This window comes from Simochromis diagramma, unplaced genomic scaffold (genome assembly GCF_900408965.1).
Source record: "Simochromis diagramma unplaced genomic scaffold, fSimDia1.1 OVJJ01000747.1, whole genome shotgun sequence".
Taxonomy (NCBI): Eukaryota; Metazoa; Chordata; class Actinopteri; order Cichliformes; family Cichlidae; genus Simochromis; species Simochromis diagramma.
This window is the reverse complement of record NW_024386897.1, coordinates 216,975-236,479: the sequence shown is the minus strand read 5'-3', so window position 1 is coordinate 236,479 and position 19,505 is coordinate 216,975. Positions and strand designations below refer to the sequence as shown.

General features: G+C 41.1%; 1 protein-coding gene across 1 annotated transcript in view; it reads left to right on the top strand.

Moving 5' to 3' along the window:
* The window catches only part of LOC120735044, a 146,092-nt gene that overhangs the window by 48,995 nt on the left and 77,592 nt on the right, over positions 1-19,505 (top strand). Inside the window, exons 5-8 of the mRNA XM_040034208.1 lie at positions 1,649-1,975; positions 6,755-7,084; positions 17,442-17,765; positions 18,217-18,380. Of these exons, the coding sequence (XP_039890142.1) occupies positions 1,649-1,975; positions 6,755-7,084; positions 17,442-17,765; positions 18,217-18,380 (1,145 nt within the window). The remainder of the gene's footprint in view (positions 1-1,648; positions 1,976-6,754; positions 7,085-17,441; positions 17,766-18,216; positions 18,381-19,505) is intronic.

Sequence of the window (19,505 nt, the reverse complement as noted above, 5' to 3'; positions counted from 1 at the left end):
GCAAAACGTGAGAACAAAGCAGTAAAAAGGGATCTTGCTGCTACAACCGTTGGAGATTTATTCATTGAGATATATTTAATTCAGCTTCTGGTCAGAGAGGTGAGTTCATGTCAGGGAGGTTAAGCACACACATCTTTACATATATTTATAACTGCCAGCTGACTTTTTACTCATCACTCAACATGAAACATTCAAGATGGTTTTTTCTAAGTGTGTCAAAATCTGTGTTTCTGTGCTAACCTGAAACTTCACCATGATCTTTTATTAACTGTAGTAGCATCTCATAAATAAGCTTAGTTTATGGATCTTATTACTTATAACCACATTAATAATTACAGGTCACTTGGATAGATTTCTCACACAGAAAATGCTACGTCCAGATGAACAGAATAAAGTTTTTGGGGTTCTAGTTCTGTGGTTAATATTGTGGTTTCTTGTCCTCTCAGACCAGCAGGTGGAGGTGAAGGTGGAGGAAGGGTCAGACTCTGTCATCCTGCCCTGCAAAACAACACCTGACCTGCCTGAGGACACCAGAGTGGAGTGGACTTGCTCTGAAGTGGGACTCATCACAGTCCATGAGTATTCTAACAGAAATGACGACCTTATGACTCAGGATGAAGTTTACAGAGACCGAACGAAGATGAATGAAGACCTGCTGAGAACTGGAGACCTCAGTCTGACCCTGAAACACCCCACAGAGAGAGACAGTGGAGGATACATCTGCACCGTCTACAGGGACAAAGACATCCTGAGACAGAAAGTAGTGCTGCAGGTCAAAGGTCAGAGATCTATATACAGGTCAGAGGTCAATATTGTGGACACAGGTCAGTCACATTTTTTTAATGTTTCTCCACAGAACCATTTCCATCCTGGGCCATAGCTGTCCTGGTTCTCCTGGTTCTTCTTGTGGTTTCTTGTTGTCTTTTATATCATTTCCGGCACTATTTCATGTCAGGTGAGTGTCTCCTACTACACTACCCATAATGCCGATGGTTAGCAGGTGTCCTCTGGTGGCTCCTTGACTGCGGCTCACACAAACTTGTTCCAGAAGCTGAAAGAGTTGAGAGTTACAAACAGCTGATGCAGAGAGCTGAAGAGAAACTTCCAGGTTTGTTCCAGAAGTCAGAAAACCTCCTTCAGACTCAGTCATTGATCAGTGAAACAGCTCCACAACATGACTTTACTAAACAGTGTGTGTGCTTCACTGCATTGATCTGACACAGAGGCTGCATGTGGACAAGCTGTTCTTCTTCTGTGGTGGTAAACAGCAGCTGACATGGAAACATGTGCTGACAGTAAATGTTGCAGCAGCTTCAGTAAATGTTCCTCCTTGAGTTGTGCTCAGTCATGTGGTGGAGAGCTTCAGATGTTCAGACACATGAGATCTTCATGGTTTCTGTGCTGATGTGTGTGAGACATGGCCGACTGTGGAGGCTCAGTCTGTCTGTTCTTCTGCTCTTCATCCAACATGTCTGCAGCACTTTACAGGACGCTGCAGACTAGTTACCAAAGAACGAGTCAGGAACACATCAGGAACAACCTGAGACACAATCTGACAGAGACTAGAAGACAAGGAGGGGACAGGGAGGTCATGTGACAATCACAGCTGCTGCTGATGTCATCATGTTGTGCTTTGTTGTCCGCTCAGGTTACAAGGTGTTGGTGGATTCAGGGGTGGAGTCTGTCCGGCTGCCCTGCAAAATCATTCTTCCCCCAACTAACAATGCTAAAGTGGAGTGGCAGAACAGTGACAACAGGAAGGTCCACGTCTATGAGAACGGCTCTGATCAGCCTGGAGAACAGGACGAGATTTATAGAGACCGAACAAAGATGAAGAGAAACCTACTGGAACCTGGAGACTTCAGTCTGATCCTGAAATACCCCACAGATGAAGACACAAACACCTACACCTGCACAGTCTACAGCGGGTTACGAAAAAGCCCAGTGAGGAAAGATGTCGAGCTGATAGTCAGAGGTCAGTGATGTTGATACAGATCAAAGGTCAGAGCACTACTTTGTTTTTATTTTGCATTTCATATGATACCCAGTTGTGAGATGTCGAGATGAAATATTTTTTATATTCATAATCTATGTTACTTAGAGTTGGATGTCTCGAGACCACTTTTACGTGGTCTTGGTCTTGTCTTGGTCTCGACGGACTTTTGTCTTGGTCTCGGTCTTGGTCTCGCTGTTTCGGTCCTGCGTTCTCAAATCGACATAGTGTTCGGGAGATTTGGAGTCAAACATCAGCGGAGCGGGGGGGTGGCTTACTGGGCTTAAGCCCGGGTCATTTTTTCAGAAGCATGGGGTCTTTTGGAGTGTAATTTGTTAGTTAGAGGCCTGACTGACAACTGTATAAAACAAAAACAACACACGAAGCACAGAGCGCACCGTCGTAAATTCCCCCTAATTTTGGTACAGTGGGGCAAAAAAGTATTTAGTCAGCCACCGATTGTGCAAGTTCCCCCACTTAAAATGATGACAGAGGTCAGTAATTTGCACCAGAGGTACACTTCAACTGTGAGAGACAGAATGTGAAAAAAAAAATCCATGAATTCACATGGTAGGATTTGTAAAGAATTTATTCGTAAATCAGGGTGGAAAATAAGTATTTGGTCACCTCAAACAAGGAAAATCTCTGGCTCTCACAGATCTGTAACGTCTTCTGTAAGACGCTTTTCTGTCCCCCACTCGTTACCTGTATGAATGGCACCTGTTTGAACTCATCATCTGTATAAAAGACACCTGTCCACAGCCTCAAACAGTCAGACTCCAAACTCCGCCATGGCCAAGACCAAAGAGCTTTCGAAGGACACCAGGAAAAGTATTGTAGACCTGCACCAGACTGGGAAGAGTGAATCTACAATAGGCAAGCAGCTTGGTGTGAAAAAATCAACTGTGGGAGCAATCATCAGAAAATGGAAGACATGCAAGACCACTGATAATCTCCCACGATCTGGGGCTCCACGCAAGATCTTATCCCGTGGGGTCAAAATGATCATGAGAACGGTGAGCAAAGATCCCAGAACCACACGGGGGGACCTGGTGAATGACCTGCAGAGAGCTGGGACCAAAGTAACAAAGGTCACCATCAGTAACACACTACAACGGCAGGGAATCAAATCCCGCAGTGCCAGACGTGTTCCGCTGCTGAAGCCAGTGCATGTCCAGGCCCGTCTGAAGTCTGCCAGAGAGCACATGGATGATACAGCAGAGGATTGGGAGAATGTCATGTGGTCAGATGAAACCAAAGTAGAACTTTTTGGTATAAACTCAACTCGTCCTGTTTGGAGGACGAAGAATACTGAGTTGCATCCCAAGAACACCATACCTACTGTGAAGCATGGGGGTGGAAACATCATGCTATGGGGCTGTTTTTCTGCCAAGGGGACAGGACGACTGATCCGTGTTAAGGACAGAAAGAATGGGGCCATGTATCGTGAGATTTTGAGCCAAAACCTCCTTCCATCAGTGAGAACTTTGAAGAGGAAACGAGGCTGGGTCTTCCAACATGACAATGATCCAAAACACACCGCCCGGGCAACAAAGGAGTGGCTCCGTAAGAAGCATTTGAAAGTCCTGGAGTGGCCTAGCCAGTCTCCAGACCTCAACCCCATAGAAAATCTGTGGCGGGAGTTGAAAGTCCGTGTTGCTCGGCAACAGCCCCAAAACATCACTGCTCTCGAGAAGATCTGCATGGAGGAATGGGCCAAAATACCAGCTACTGTGTGCAAACCTGGTAAAGACCTATAGTAAATGTTTGACCTCTGTTATTGCCAACAAAGGTTATGTTACAAAGTATTGAGTTGTATTTTTGTTATTGACCAAATACTTATTTTCCACCCTGATTTACGAATAAATTCTTTACAAATCCTACCATGTGGATTCATGGATTTTTTTTTTTCACATTCTGTCTCTCACAGTTGAAGTGTACCTCTGGTGCAAATTACTGACCTCTGTCATCATTTTAAGTGGGGGAACTTGCACAATCGGTGGCTGACTAAATACATTTTCGCCCCACTGTGTGTGTATGTGTGTATATGTATATGTATGTATATATATTATTTTTTTTTTAACAAATGTTTTCTATGATTGTTTAAGAAAGGAAATAAAGGCCGTGTGCCCTGTGCTGTGGATGTTTGCCCGGTAACAGATGAGGTAGAGGGAGGTCATGTACTTAAATTAATGACACAGACATAGCCTGTCTGGGTAAACTGATTGCAAGTGTTGTTTAAGTCTAACAAGTAGAATAAATAGATGTATCTGGAGGAACTGTTCTGTTTTAGTGACGCGAGTTACTGGTCATCATAAGTATAAATATCACAACCACCTATTGTAAGGGGGGAGATGGAGCCTGATTGTTTTGCAGAGCCTATCTTCACCGAATATATGTGTTTTAAATAAAATAATTTGTGTTGACCCACTATGGACTTTCAGTCGTATGTCTCTTCCTCAAAATTCGAACCGCGACACCACCTAGCCCCATAGCATGTAACAGAGCCAATCAGGAACTTTCAAACTAATCAGGAGATAAAGATTTGGATCAAACATTGCTATCCTTACAGCTGAATATATTTATTAGTGAGACTGGTGCATTGTTGTGTTTGACCAGTTTGAAGTCTTTCAAGAAGATTCAGTGAGTTAAAATGAAGATGCTAATCAGGGTTACCATCAGAGGCGGAGCCAGACATTTGAAACACCCGGGGCTTAGCCCTAAAGGGTAATATGCATGTGGGATTTTTTTTTTTGTTTTGTTTTTTTTTTGGGGGGGGGGGGGTTAGAAATGACTGAAAGATTAATAGGCTCTGTTTTGAGTTTTGTTCAAAAAAGGATGACTTCATATAGGGAAAAATATATATCACATGTGCAGGACACCTTAAACTAGTTTTTTAATTAAGCAGCAAGGCAGAACAAAGTCGGGGCTGTATCAAGACACGAGGACTAAACCCCAATTCAACCAGACCCAGAACTGATCCAGAATTAAAACAGGACTACAACAGTTCAAAATCAGGACTACTTGGGATTTAACCAAGACAGAACCAGAATCAGAACTAGATGATAGTAGCACTAAAAATCATCATATACCTGCACTACACTTGTTTTTTTAATTCTACCAAAGTCCACTATTTAGATTGAGAAAAGTTTATATAATTATTTAGCCTTGTTGTGCAAACAAGCCTGCATAACTTGATAAATGTAGAATTTGAAAAATAGCAAACCTAAAAAGAAACACTAGGTATGAGATACATGAGGACCTATGATACAGTGATACTTTTGGTAAACAACCATTTGACTAACATGTGTGTCTCACCTGCTCTTGTTCATCTCTGTTCCTCTCTCTCCCTCTTTGTGCTGACAATCATCAAATATACAGTTGAAATCAGATATTTACAAACTCTTCAGATCAAAACACAAACACTTTTTTAATTGTAACATCAAATCAGACTAAATGTTTATTTTTTTTAGATTGATAAATATAAAAAACATATTTGTTAACTTTAAGAGTAAAGACAGAAACTATCTGTATTTCTTAATTGCAAATGGCACCAAATTGTATTCAAACTGAGCCACACTTATGGAGCTCCACAGTTCTGTTCCTGGTGTTTTGGTTGACATCTCTTGATGTTTCCATGTCACAGAAACAGGCTCTGTGTTTTGCCTTATATGCATCCACAGCTGTGCCACCAATTTACTCACATGGACTCTACTAACCTATCAGAAGCTTCTTCAGCTCAGAATGAATCGTCTGCAGTTTTCTTATTAATTAACAATAAACTTAGTGTATATGTACTCCTACATTTGATGAAAGTGATAAAAATAGAAGCTCTGTCTCTTTATTCTGACATTTAACTAATTCAAAATATATTTCAATATTTATCTAAAACAAAAGTTTACTCTAAATTGATGTTGTACAGTAAAAATGTTTTATGTTTTCTCCCTAAAGTGTAAATATCTGGTTACAAATGTGAATATCCTGCTGTGTACTGAAATCCCTCTTGTTTTGCATAGAAATATACTGAACAACATACAAAGCATAATATATAAAATAACATCTACCTGAGTTTTTTCTTTGGAAGAAGCTCCTTATGTCCATTCTTATATTTCAGTACATTACTGAAACCGATTTAGTCGGGGAGGGTAAGAACTGAAAATATGAAATAAACACACGTAAGCTAAGACTCTCTAAAAAAATAGCATTTGTTCAGCTTTTCATTTCGCCATTTGTTGATTCACTTGAAGAGCAAGTAACATAATATTGGTCAAGTGATCAGTTTGATATCAATCTTTCGTGATGCACCGTCATATTTACATTATTTGTACGGTATGAATGATTTGCTTTGGTACCTGGTCAAACTTAAGCTCTCCTTAGTATGGCTGGCTCCATCTCTACAACAGTGCACTCACAGGCAGCAGCTGCCCCGCCCCCTTGCTCAGTCGCTTAGTGCCTGAGCTCGGATCATACCAATATCAGGGGGGATTCACGCACAGTCGTAAATTCCCACGGTGTGCACTATGTGCTTCGAATATTGTGTGTACTTTTTGTTTTATACAGTTGTCAGCCAGGCATCTAACTATGAAAAAATTACACTCCAAAAGACCCCGGGCTTCTGACAAAACAACCCGGGCTTAAGCCCAGTAAGCCACCCCCACGCTCCGCCCCTGGTTACCATATTAGCTTCCTAGCCGTGTTAGTACATATGCCATGTTGTTACTGCTTCTGATGTCATCATGTTGTGCTTTGCTGTCCTCTCAGTCCCCGAGGTTGTCAAAGTGGATTCAGGGAACGATGTTGTCCTGCTGCCCTGCAAAGCCAAAGTTCCCCTGCCTGAAGATGCAAAAGTGGAGTGGAAAGACAGTGATAATGACAAGGTTCACGTTTATCAGAACGGCTCTGACCAGCCTGATGAGCAGGACCAGATTTATAGAGACCGAACTAAGATGAATGAAGACCTGCTGAAAACTGGGGACGCCAGTCTGACCCTGGAGTACCCCACAGACAATGACCTAACAACCTACACCTGCACCGTCTATAACAAAAAGGGAAATGTCCTAATGAAGAAACAAGTGATGCTCAAGGTCAAAGGTCAGTGCACACTTAATAACAGAAGTTTGGTAAAAGTACATTTGTTGGACCTACATCTAGAAGCTACATTTACCTTGAATGGTGTTGATCACGTACTCTGATTTAAAAACAAACAAACAAAACCAAAAAAACCCAGGATGTCATATTAGCCCTGGAGGCCCAGAATTTACCACCCACACCCATTGCAGCAGCTCCCCTCTCGTTTAGTGCTTTTGGAATTATGACTGGGTTTATTTTAGTGGCCTGGAGAGTAGGCCCCAGGGTTTGTAAGTTTTAAAAGGCTAAAATAATCTGTAACAGCTATTTACTACAGAAGAGGATTAGGGACAGTGATAGGTTTGTAACGTAAACCTATTCGCTGGAACATTAAGGACAATTTGCTACGCAGCAAAAAGCAAGACACAAGTCACCAAAGTTCTTTGGGTCACTCATGCATGAGGGAGACCTGCCTGGAGCCAAGTGTTGTTCCACCCACTTATCCTCCGTCAGACTCTCAGCCAGGTTCCCCGTAGCACTCCTTTTATTGTGGTTACATGAATATGCATAGGGTCATTAATGTATAACATCTTACATAGGTATACATGTGAACAAAGAATACTGTGTGTGTGTGTGTGGGGGGGGGGTCAGAGTGTGACCCCATAAAGACTTCCCTAAACCTGCTGGTCTGGAAGTCCAGCTACGTTTATCCTACCATAAAACAATAAGACAAGGTACGACCTCTTTCGATGCTCCCAGGATGTAGGTGTGCATTCAAGCCTTTGCAGCCTGCTAAAGATCACACATCCTATCACTACACAATTGATTATACACCTCTAAGCATATATGGTTAAATATTTCCTAATACAAATGACAATAATAAAATCTAAACCTATCAGACAGTGAAAAAAATCAAATTGGCGCATCTTTTTGGGTCTTTTCCAGAAATCTGGAAAAGGGAACAATAAAAGACGTGCCCGCTTTTTTTCCCCCAGTAGCCCTAATCTCTTCCATAATTTATACTAATGTGGGCTGATACTCAAGTTTTTACCTTTACTGTTTCACAAAGGGTTAAAAAGGGAATGTCCATGTTTTAGACTCTTTGAATGAAGGATTTCATTGGAGTTAATGTTGATTTTGTTATGATCTTTATTCTGTGCTAATTTCTGTGTGGGAATAATCTAGTAGGACACACTCTTGACCTACTGATCTCCAAGGGCCTGAGCATTTCAAAGGTTACTGTGTCTGATGTGGGCGTGTCTGATCATTACTGTGTTTTCTTTGAAAGTAAAATTGCAGCCCACACAAATATATCAACAACAGTGATCACAAAACGGTGTATAACTGAACACAGTAGTGCAATTTTTAACCAGGTCTTCCCATTAACACCTGACCTGTCCAGAGGGTCAGTCAATGAGCTCGTCAATAGCTTCAATTTAAAAATGTTAAATGTAATGGACACTTTTGCTCCCATTAAGGTGAAGGTTATCTCTGGAAGGAAAAAGTCTCCATGGAGAAACTCCACACTGGTGAAAAATGAAAAAAGAGAGTGTAGGAAAGCTGAGCGCAGATGGAGAAAAACAAACCTCCAGGTTCACTATGACATCTATAAAGAGAAACTTCACAATTATAATTTACAACTGAGGAGTGCAAGGAGGTCCTACTTCTCTGACATCATCACTAAAAACAGCCATAATGCTCGGGTCTTATTTTCTACAGTTGACAGGCTAACAAACCCTCCTGTGTCAGTGGCAGCTGAACTTCATTCGACCATGGCCTGCAATGACTTTGCCAAATTCTTCACAGAAAAAATCCAAAAAATTAGACAAGCAATTGGTACATCAACAGCAGATCCAGGATATGTACTGTGTCCACCAAAAAACTGTTTAAACACCATGAAACAGTTTCAACCTATTAACAGCAAAGACCTGGAGGACATCTTAGGTCAGCTGAACTCCTCCTCCTGCTGTTTAGATGTCCTGCAAACAAGTTTTTTCAAAAAGGTCTCAAAGACTTTAGAGTCAGACCTGTTACAGATCGTCAACTTTTCTTTATTATCAGGTGTGTTTCCAGAATCACTAAAAACTGCTGTAATCAAACCTATACTGAAAAAGGACAATCTTGACAAGACACAAATGAACAACTACAGGCCGATCTCAAATCTCCCATTTTTAAGTAAGATCATTGAAAAAGCAGTTTCTCAACAGCTCAGTTACTTCTTAAAACAGAATAACTGCTACGATGCCTTCCAGTCAGGTTTTAGACAGAACCACAGCACTGAAACCGCTCTGACAAAAGTGTTTAATGACATATGTCTGAATACAGACAGTGGAAAAATGTCAGTCTTAGTTTTACTGGATCTCAGTGCAGCATTTGATACAGTTGACCACAACATATTACTCAAACGACTGGAGAACTGGACAGGTCTTTCAGGAACTGTACTAAACTGGTACAAAACATACTTAGAAAACAGGAAATACTTTGTATCAATAGGTAACTTCACATCTGAGCAGACAAGTATCACATGTGGAGTTCCCCAAGGTTCCATCTTGGGACCCCTTCTGTTTAACATCTACATGCTCCCACTGGCACAGATTATAAAGAACAACAAAATAAACTATCACAGCTATGCAGATGACACACAAATATATATCACAATGTCACCAGGAGACCAAGGCCCTGTACAGGCTCTTGGTAAATGCATTGAGGAAATCAATGACTGGTTGTGCCACAATTTTCTCCAGCTAAACAAAAACAAAACTGAGGTAATAGTCTTTGGCGCCAAAGAAAAACGATTACAGGTCACCAGAGAACTTCAATCTATACATCTAAAAACCACAAACCAGGCGAGAAATTTGGGGTGTAGTGATCGATGCAGACCTAAACTTAGAAAAACACATTAAGACAATAACAAAATCAGCTTACTATCACCTCAAGAATATTTCAAGGATAAAAGATCTGATGTCTCAACAGGACCTGGAAAAAACTAGTCCATGCATTCATCTTTAGTAGGCTTGATTACTGTAACAGCATCTTTACAGGTCTACCTAAAAAATCAGTCAGACAACTACAGCTCATTCAGAACTCTGCTGCTCGAGTCCTCACTAAGACCAAAAAAGTGGACCACATCAGTCCAGCTCTGAGGTCTTTACACTGACTGCCTGTCCGTCAGAGGATAGACTTTAAAGTTCTGATGCTGGTCTATAAAGCTCTGAATGGTTTAGGACCAAAATACATCAGTGACCTCCTGACCCAGTATGAACCTTCCAGATCCCTCAGGTCATCTGGATCCAGTCTTTTAACAGTTCCCAGAGTCAGAACCAGACACGGAGAAGCTGCATTCAGCTTTTATGCTCCTTATATCTGGAACAAACTCCCAGAAAGCCTCAGATCAGCTGAAACACTCAGTTTATTTAAATCCAGGTTGAAGACTCACCTGTTCTCAGCTGGATTTGAATAAAGCACCAAATCCACACTCTTAAGCTTAAATTTCAAAACTTACACTAACTACTGATCTTATCTATTTCTGATTTTATCTGTTTTGATTTTATATACTGTTTTGTTTGTTTGTTAATTAGTTGAGCTTAAATTTCAAAACTTACATTAACTACTGATTTTATCTACTGTTCTGATTTTATCTGTTTTGATTTTATATACTGTTTTGTTTGTTTGTTAATTAGTTAGTTAGTTTGCTTGTTTTAATCAATTTTAAATCATGCTTTTTATTTATTTTTGTTTCTAATGTCTCTGTAAAGCACTTTGAATCACCTTGTTGTTGAATTGTGCTATACAAATAAATTTGCCTTGCCATGCCTTGCCTAGGAAACGGGTCAAGTTCTTTAAAGTTATATTCCAGTAGGAAACGATGAAAATGCAAATCCTCCTAAATTTATAATCCAACAAGGTAAAAATGAGTAGAGAAATGTAAAGTGTTCAGGATGTCGTTGTTCCTCTTGCCTTACTTGGTATATTTTATCACTGTGAACTCCTAGAGTCCAGTCAAATGATTTCTTCTGTTCATCGCAAGAAAAAGAGGAAGAAACAGCTCCAAAGTTTCCTCATCTGCTCATTTGCATCCCTCCTCTCTCTCTCATCCTGTTTTTCTCTGGATATCCAATCATTGTTGACCCATCATCACCTGATGTCTACACTTTATCATCCCTCTCTCTCTGTCTCTCTGACTTTTCATCCACTTTTAACTTTTTTCCATGTTGTACTTTAACATCAAGGGTCAGCGTCAAACATACAAGTCAGAGATGAGACAAGTAGATCGAGGCAGCTTCAACATAGTCTGTGAAGTAACTGTCACCTTAAACCTTTCCTCATTTTCTTCTCTTCAAAAGTCTGATTCAATAACAACAGACTCAATATAATTATATAATTTCCATTATTAAATAATTATTCATTCATTCAGTCAGACGTAGAAAGAGATCTGGCCTGTGTGCCATACGTGCATATTATGGCACACAGCCATATGCACGTATGGCTCGAAAAGGCCGGAAGTGCGAGGTTGTGAAATTGGACGGTCTAGCCTTCAGACTTGCGTCACCGCTGTCTTGGTGGAGTTTAATAAACTCTGCTGTCTCCTTGCTATCTAAAATATAACAGGACACTGGCGTAAATTCTCAACCATCTCACACTTCTGTTTAATAATTTTTCTGTTTAACGTTTATTCAGCTGTGTGAAAATCCCGGAGAAACCCACCCGATGGATTAATAAAGTTTTATTTAATCTAATAATCTAATAACTTTGATCTCAGCCAAACTCCGGAACAAATAAAACTCCGAAAAAAGGCAAACAATTACATTTTTAAGTTATCCGAGTGACTTATATATCATGTTTAACCTGAGTAGCGAAAGAGCGGGGGTCTGAAAACGACGAAGCCGGGAGTCCGCTGCTCTCGCCGGCTGGAGTGACCATTGAACCCCCCAGCTTGCTATCGAACGGGTGGGTAACAAACGTCTCTGAAAACGTCTCCGAAAACACTTTTGCAAATATACAATGTCTTGATAAACCGAGCAGATATTTGATGTTTACACAGCTACTTTCTCGCCTGAAAATATGTTAAAAGTTTATTTTGCGACCCAGAAAGATTAATAAGACTAATTTTAAAACTTAGTAGCGGCAGGGTTAGGGTTAGGGTTATTGTTGGCAGCCTAAATTTGGGATATGAATTCTGGGATATGGTGGGCCACGAAGGACACACCCGACCCATCCTTCAAATTTGGGGAAATGAAGGACTCATTTGTTGGCCGCATTTGAAGGAGTTGACGAATTGGGACAGCCTTCGTCGCCTGGCTGTGACGTAATCGGCCTTCAAATGCGGCCTCTGGAGGATGCAGCCGACGTTTTGGGACACAGCTACTCATTGGCCCTTTCTCAATTCTCAAGTACGCGAGTATGTACTCGCGTTCCCGGCGAGTACATACGGGAGTACGGACTCGCGATTTGTACAATTGGAACACCAGCGTACTTGATGATGTCACAGGTCCAGAGTTTTTACTGCCGCCCCTTCTTAATTTAACTGTGAGTAATGAAGCTTAACTTTAATCACAGCCAAACCGGTTTACTCAGGAACAAATGAAACACTGAAATAGATCACTTCTAAATGTTAATGTTTGGTTTAAGTGACTTATATATCATGTTTAACCTCAGTAGTGAAATCTCTATTAATAAAAATAGTGTACATGTACATACGTGTACATACCTTAATAAAAACAAGCAGGTGAGATGTTAGAATGCTTTTATTTTTATTTTAGTGGACACTCAATACAATAGACAGCTGCTGGGGTTTGTTTAACCTGAGTAGCGAAAAGACCACGGGGGGGGGGTTTGAAAACGATGTGCCGGAAGTCCGCCGTTCTCGCTGGCTCAAATAATCCTCGACCTCGCTGTCTGCTATGGTCACAGACGTCTCCGAAAACGTCGGAGCGCGTTTGGAAATATATGATATCTTGATAAATCTAGCAGATGTTTGAAGTTTACACAGCTGCATTCTCGCTTGAAAATAACTTAAAAGTTTATTTTGTGACCCAGAAAGAGTAATAATTAAAAGTTTTTAGCTCCGCTCGTCCGCCATTGCCGCGTTTGAGTTTTGGACGAAATGCATTCTGGGATATTTAGCTGTACCAAGTCCACACAAGTCACCACCGATGCATGCTCGATAAAACAGGCGGAGCGAGAACACATCAGGACTTTTTCGCATTCTCGGCTTGATGCGTACTTCGAATTAGAACAGTACTTGTGATACGTCATCAGTCGGAGACCGAGTACACGAGAACGCAAGTACGCACAAGTACGCATATTGAGAAAGGCCCAATATATTTGAATGACATGGTTAGCGCCCAGTTAGCTCCTAGCATTTCTCAACAGCTCTGCCTCCTTTTCGACTACCGGGACATTTAAACAATGGATAATCCGTATGCAAACAAATTCATGCTTTTCTCCTCAACAGAGAGCGTTCCCCGATTGAACAACAGCGCCGTAAAATAAGAAGAATGGCAAATAATTACAGAGTTAATAATACAGACTTTGTAATATGTCACGTGAAGATTCATCAGCCAGATGAAGTGTTTACTGACAATTGAAAGTGATAGCAGACATCATCATCACTATTCCAATCAATCCTCTCCACGCAGTCAAGCATAAACACACTCGACTTTCACTAAATCAAATTTAACACACGTTTTGTAATGACGCTAATTTAGTTTACAATAGGGTTCATTCGCTCGGTCAGCAGGTGGCGGTATCCTCGTACACTGGGGAATAAACTGCCATTAAACGAAAAGAAGAAGAAGAAAAGCGTCGCACATGCGTGGTACGGATCAGGTAGACCCGATTTGTACGGTCCAACTTTACACATGTGCAGTAAGGATTGCTGAGTCTTGATCCGTAACTATCTTTTTATTTTTCATTTTTGTCTACATTATATTGAAATGTTTCATTATTGAAAACATTTTAAGAGATACTTATTATTCTTAACATCTTAACAGATACTCTGACCCGTAACTATCGTAAAATGCTTCGACCGGAAGTAGACACCTTTCGCGCATGCGGGGTACTGATCGGGTTTCCGGTACGGATCCGATAGCGACACGACCCATCCTTCAAATTCGGGGAATTTTTTTTTTTATTGTACAAACTAACAAATGCAATGCAGATCTTACAAGTCAAAAAGATATGTACAAGTATCGGTGATTAAGAACAAAGCAGCCATCGAACAAAGAACAGTATAGGTAAGAAATAACATAAAGCAGCATACAAGTACAGTAAGTGACCTTCCATATAAAATAAAAAAAAGTTAAAATCAAAGAAAACAAAACAAAAACAAAAGTACGCACACACAGTCTAACTACATCAGTTGAAAAGCTGCATCAAAATTCAAGTAAGGTGTGAGCTTTATTTAAGTTACACTTGTAGTTTGGGGAAATGAAGGACGCATTTGAAGGAGTCGACAAATTCGTCCTTCAAGGAATGACTCAATCTTGTGTGCACACCAAACTGTCAACTTGGCAAAGAACAAATTCTAATTTGTATTTTTAGGCACTTTGTTGTTAGCAAGATTTTGCAAAAAGACAAAATGTTCCAGTTTCTTTGTTGACTTCTACAAAATGTTAACATTTCTACAGCCATAAAATAGTATTTTTGCACCAACAACATCATTCGTAATGGCTTATAAATCAAAAACTAGGCATTGTGTGCAGTGTCACCTTTAAACAGTTGAGGAAACGGGACATATGGAAGTTAAGGTACATGGCAGGTCTACAAAACAAACACTATCCGGAAGTAATATCCTGAAGAACAGAAATCCAGCAGAAATCTGGCACAACACCTGAGAGATCCATGTGGACTTTCAGTTGATCCATCTACTGTTTGCCTGTAAGTCTGAAATGGTGCCACTGAAAACTTGGTGGAGGCTCTGTTAAGGTTTTGGGCTGAACTAGGCTGAAACAGTATTACCTAACAATACATAAAGAGGCAACTACTTAAAGAGGTCTTGAAGTGACTGTAAACACCTTGAAGTGACTGTTGTTTGGTGCAATATAACTGAACTTAATATGTGGTATAACCACTTGTAAAATTGAACACAAGCTGGACTCACTTCCTTGTAATTTCAATTGACTTTTTTGGTGTGTCTGAATTTTTTAAGCTCAGACAAAATCTTTTCTCTCTAAAGAGAACTTCTCTTCGGTTTGCCAAATTTGGTCTGAATAAACCTTAAGACATCTGGAACAATGTTCTTTGGACAGACAAAACCATAAACTCCTCTATATTCAATAATCAAATGTGAGGCCATTTGTCTGACATCATAAGCATGAGCAAAATGTTGTTATTCAACAGGACATCAAGAAATCTATAATAGAATGGCTGAAACACAAAGGTACTGAGGTTTGGCCCAGTCAAATTCAAGTCCTTAACTCAATTAAAATGCTGTGGAGGTACCTCTAAAAAGCTATGCATAAATGAATGCCCTAAAACCTCAATGAACTGATGCAACAGAGTGGACAAAAATTCCTCCACAATAACAGACTCACACAGAAAATGAAGTAATTGTATCAAAAAGTGTCTTTTTCATTTTTGGCTTAAAACCTATAGGTTTTGCTAAATAAAAAATGGAGTCCCACACAGCAGCACCAACAGTCTGTGGACTTGTTTCCACCTGCCAGCCTTCATCTTTCTTTTTCTTTGTCTTCACACACATGACTTTCTATCTAGCAGTGAGCTTCCAGTGAAGTAACAACATTCATGCTATGAGCATACAGACAGCATTCATTGCCATGCAGCATTCCTTGATGTGTCCTTTAGTACTGTTCCATATCCCTTTTTGGACATCCATTATGTCTTAATGCATGGTCAATCCTCCAGGTTAGGAAATCAAAGTAAGATGGTGAAAGATCTACCCTTAGAGTGTCTTTCCCTTTTCAAATGGCCTCCTTGACTCAGCGCTCAAACCAGTGTTCCTCCCTGTCCAAGATGTGTACATTGAAAGAGTGTGCAGGTAGGTAGGAAGGTGTAAATAGACTGCAGAGTCCTGGTCTCATAAGTTAGCTCATCTGTGTTGTGCCATCTGCTTCACCAGATGTTGTTTAGGTTCCCCGATGTATATAAATCCTGGCAATCCTCCTGGCACTTAACAGCGTACACTATGTTACTCTGTTTGTGTCGGGGGACCCAATCCTTGGGGTGGACCAATTTTGGGCGCAGTGTGTTTTGGGGTTTAAAAGCCACAGAGATGCAATGTTTAGGAAAAGTGTGTCTCAACTGTTCTGATATTCCTGACACGTACAGGATCACTACAGGTTTTTGCTTGGGCAGCACTTGTACTTCTCTCCTGGATCGCCTGGAACTTTCTTTTAGGTATCTTCCCATCTTTGACAAATGTCTAGCTGGAATAACCACATTTAGTCAGTTTTCAGGCCCCTCTTCTGTGGAACCAGCTTCCAGTTTGGATTCGGGAGACAGACACTATCTCTACTTTCAAGATTAGGCTTTAAACTTTCCTTTTTGCTAAAGCATATAGTTAGGGCTGGACCAGGTGACCCTGAATCCTCCCTTAGTTATGCTGCAATAGGTGTAGGCTGCCGGGAGATTCCCATGATGTGTGTTTCTTCTTCACTCACTATGTGTTAATAGACCTCTCTGCATTGAATCATATCTGTTATTAACCTCTGTCTCTCTTCCACAGCATGTCTTTATCCTGTTTTCCTTCTCTCACCCCAACCAATCACAGCAGTTGGCCTCCCCTCCCTGAGCCTGGTTCTGTCGGAGGTTTCTTCCTGTTAAAAGGGAGTTTTTCCTTCCCACTGTCACCAAAGTGCTTGCTCATAGGGGGTCATATGATTGTTGGGTTTTTCTCTGTATCTATGAAGCGCCTTGAGGCGACTTTTGTTGTGATTTGGTGCTATATAAGTAAAATTGCATTGAATTCTTTCAATGATGAAGATGTACACATCCTGACAGGGAGGAATGCTGGTTTGAGCGCAGAGTCAGGGAGACCATTTGAAAAGGGAAAGACCATCGGCCTAAGGGTACATCTTTCACCATCATACAATGCTGTGATTGCAGCCATTCACATTCATGGTCTTTGATCAGTCGTTATGATCATATATATCTGTGATCATAAACTGACCTCCAGCCCATTGTTCCTTCAGTGATCTGGTTTCAGTCATTATGCAAATGTACTGTTTATAAGATTGGGGAAACCTGCAGTCAGCTGACACTTGGATTAGTTACAAAACATTTCTCCCACTGAAAATTCTACATCCAGATGAACAGATCAACTTTTTGGGATGTCCATAATATTTCACTTCATCCAGGAAAAAACTGTGTTCAGTGCTGTTGCTGTCTAACCAGCTCATGTTGTTCTTTGATGTCCCCTCAGTTCACCAGCAGGAGGTGCATTCAGGAGAGGAGTTTGTCAAGCTTCCCTTTAGTATCAAATCTTTGCCTGAAGAAGCTAAAGTGGAGTGGACAGACAAGGACAACAGGAAGGTCCAGGTGTATCACAACACCTCTGACCTTAATGAATTACAGCATCGTTTTTACAGACACCGAACAGAGATGAATGAAGGTCTCATCAAAGCTGGAGATCTTACTTTAACGCTAAAATACCCCACAGACTGGGACAGTGGCATCTACACCTGTACTGTCTACAACTGGTATAGAAAGATCCTGATGAAGAAACAAGTGGAGCTGAAAGTCAAAGGTCAGTGTCGTACATACAAACTCACCCAAACTGGTCAAATCCCCCCCCCTTGTTCTGAAGGAGGTTTCTTTGTTTTTTACTATCGCCACAGTGCTAATATGATTGTTGCGGTTTTCTCTGTTTTTCTTCATCTTATTGTAGATCGTCACCTTACAATATAAACCACCTTGAGACAACTGTTCTTGTGATTTGGTGCTATATAAATAGAATTGAATTAAAAATAGACTTAATAAATAAAAATAATAAAGATGTACTTTTTTATAATGTGAATAAATAGATCACAGCAATATTAGACTCAGATCATCTCAATTAGCTCTAAAGCTGCTTTTATCTTCTAGATTTCCGTCCTCTGTTATGTCCTGCTGTGCTTCTGTACTCCAGCTTTCTCTTCAACTGTGAAATCCTGCTGCTGCTGTCTGTACAGCTCATAATGTGTTTGCTGTCCTCTCAGTCTGTCAGGTAGAGGTGGAGGAGGGGGTGGAGTCTGTCCCGCTGCCATTCAAAACAAAAGAAAACCTACCTGAAGATTCTAAAGTGGAGTGGAGACATTATAAACCATTCAGGACCGTTTATGTGTATCAAAATGGCTCTGAACAGCCTGAAAAACAGGACCAAGTTTATGTGGACCGAATACAGATGAATGAAGACCTGCTGAAAACGGGAGACCTCAGTCTGACCCTGAAACACCCCACAGAGAGAGACAGTGGAGAATACAGATGTGAAGTGGACAGCACACAGATCTACAGATACAAAACTGTGCTGCTCAAAGTCAAAGGTTTGTGTGTGCGTGTGTGTGCGTGTGTGTGCGCGTGTGTGTGCGTGTGTGTGCGTGCGTGTGTGTGTGTGTGTGTGTGTGTGTGTGTGTCTGACTGTCTTGTGTCTCCTCTGCAGGGAGAGTTCAGGTCCAGGATCAAACAGGGGACATCAGGAACAGAAGCAGCTCCATTGATCCGACTCCTCTGATGGCTGATCAATCAGTTTGATCTGTGTGTTCTTTGATTATTGATCAGTGATGTCAGAGTGGAGTCAGTGTGATGTTGTTGTTGTGTGTTTGAGACTTTTAGTGTCCATGAAGGTCTCTGCTGCCGTAGATCCTCTGAACTGTGACAGAGGTCTCACTCTGGAGGAAACTCTCAGCACTTTCCAGCAGCTCCTCCATCATGGAGGACGTTCCCTCACTGTAACAGGTGGAGGAGAGAGGAGAGGAAGCACAGGTGGAGGAGAGAGGAGAGGAAGCACAGGTGGAGGAGAGAGGATAGGAAGCACAGGTGGAGGAGAGAGGAGAGGAAGCACAGGTGGAGGAGAGAGGAGAGGAAGCACAGGTGGATCCTCTGAGGAAGAGGAGCCTTCCTACAACCACATGATCACATGACCAGAGTTGTTTATGATATGTGAAGAGGAGTGTTTTCAGGCTATGTCCACATGGGGATTTTTTGGACTTTCATCCACATGATTAGCGATTCACATGGATCCCTGAGAACCAAGGGTTTTTATTTTTTTTACAACTGCTAAGTGAAGATTCTCAGATTCAGAAGATTTTCTGTATTTACATGAGGACAAAGAATCAGATTTTGTCTCGCACTTTCAGAGGTGTGTGTGTCTTTATCTATTTGTTAGATGTCAGTCTGCATCCTGTTAATGTTTGTGAGCTTTTGATTGGCCAACACTTCCTCACGGTTATGGTTATGTTGCCACCTGGTGCTTCTGCATGTGGCAGCAGTTGAGTTTATTTATTATTGA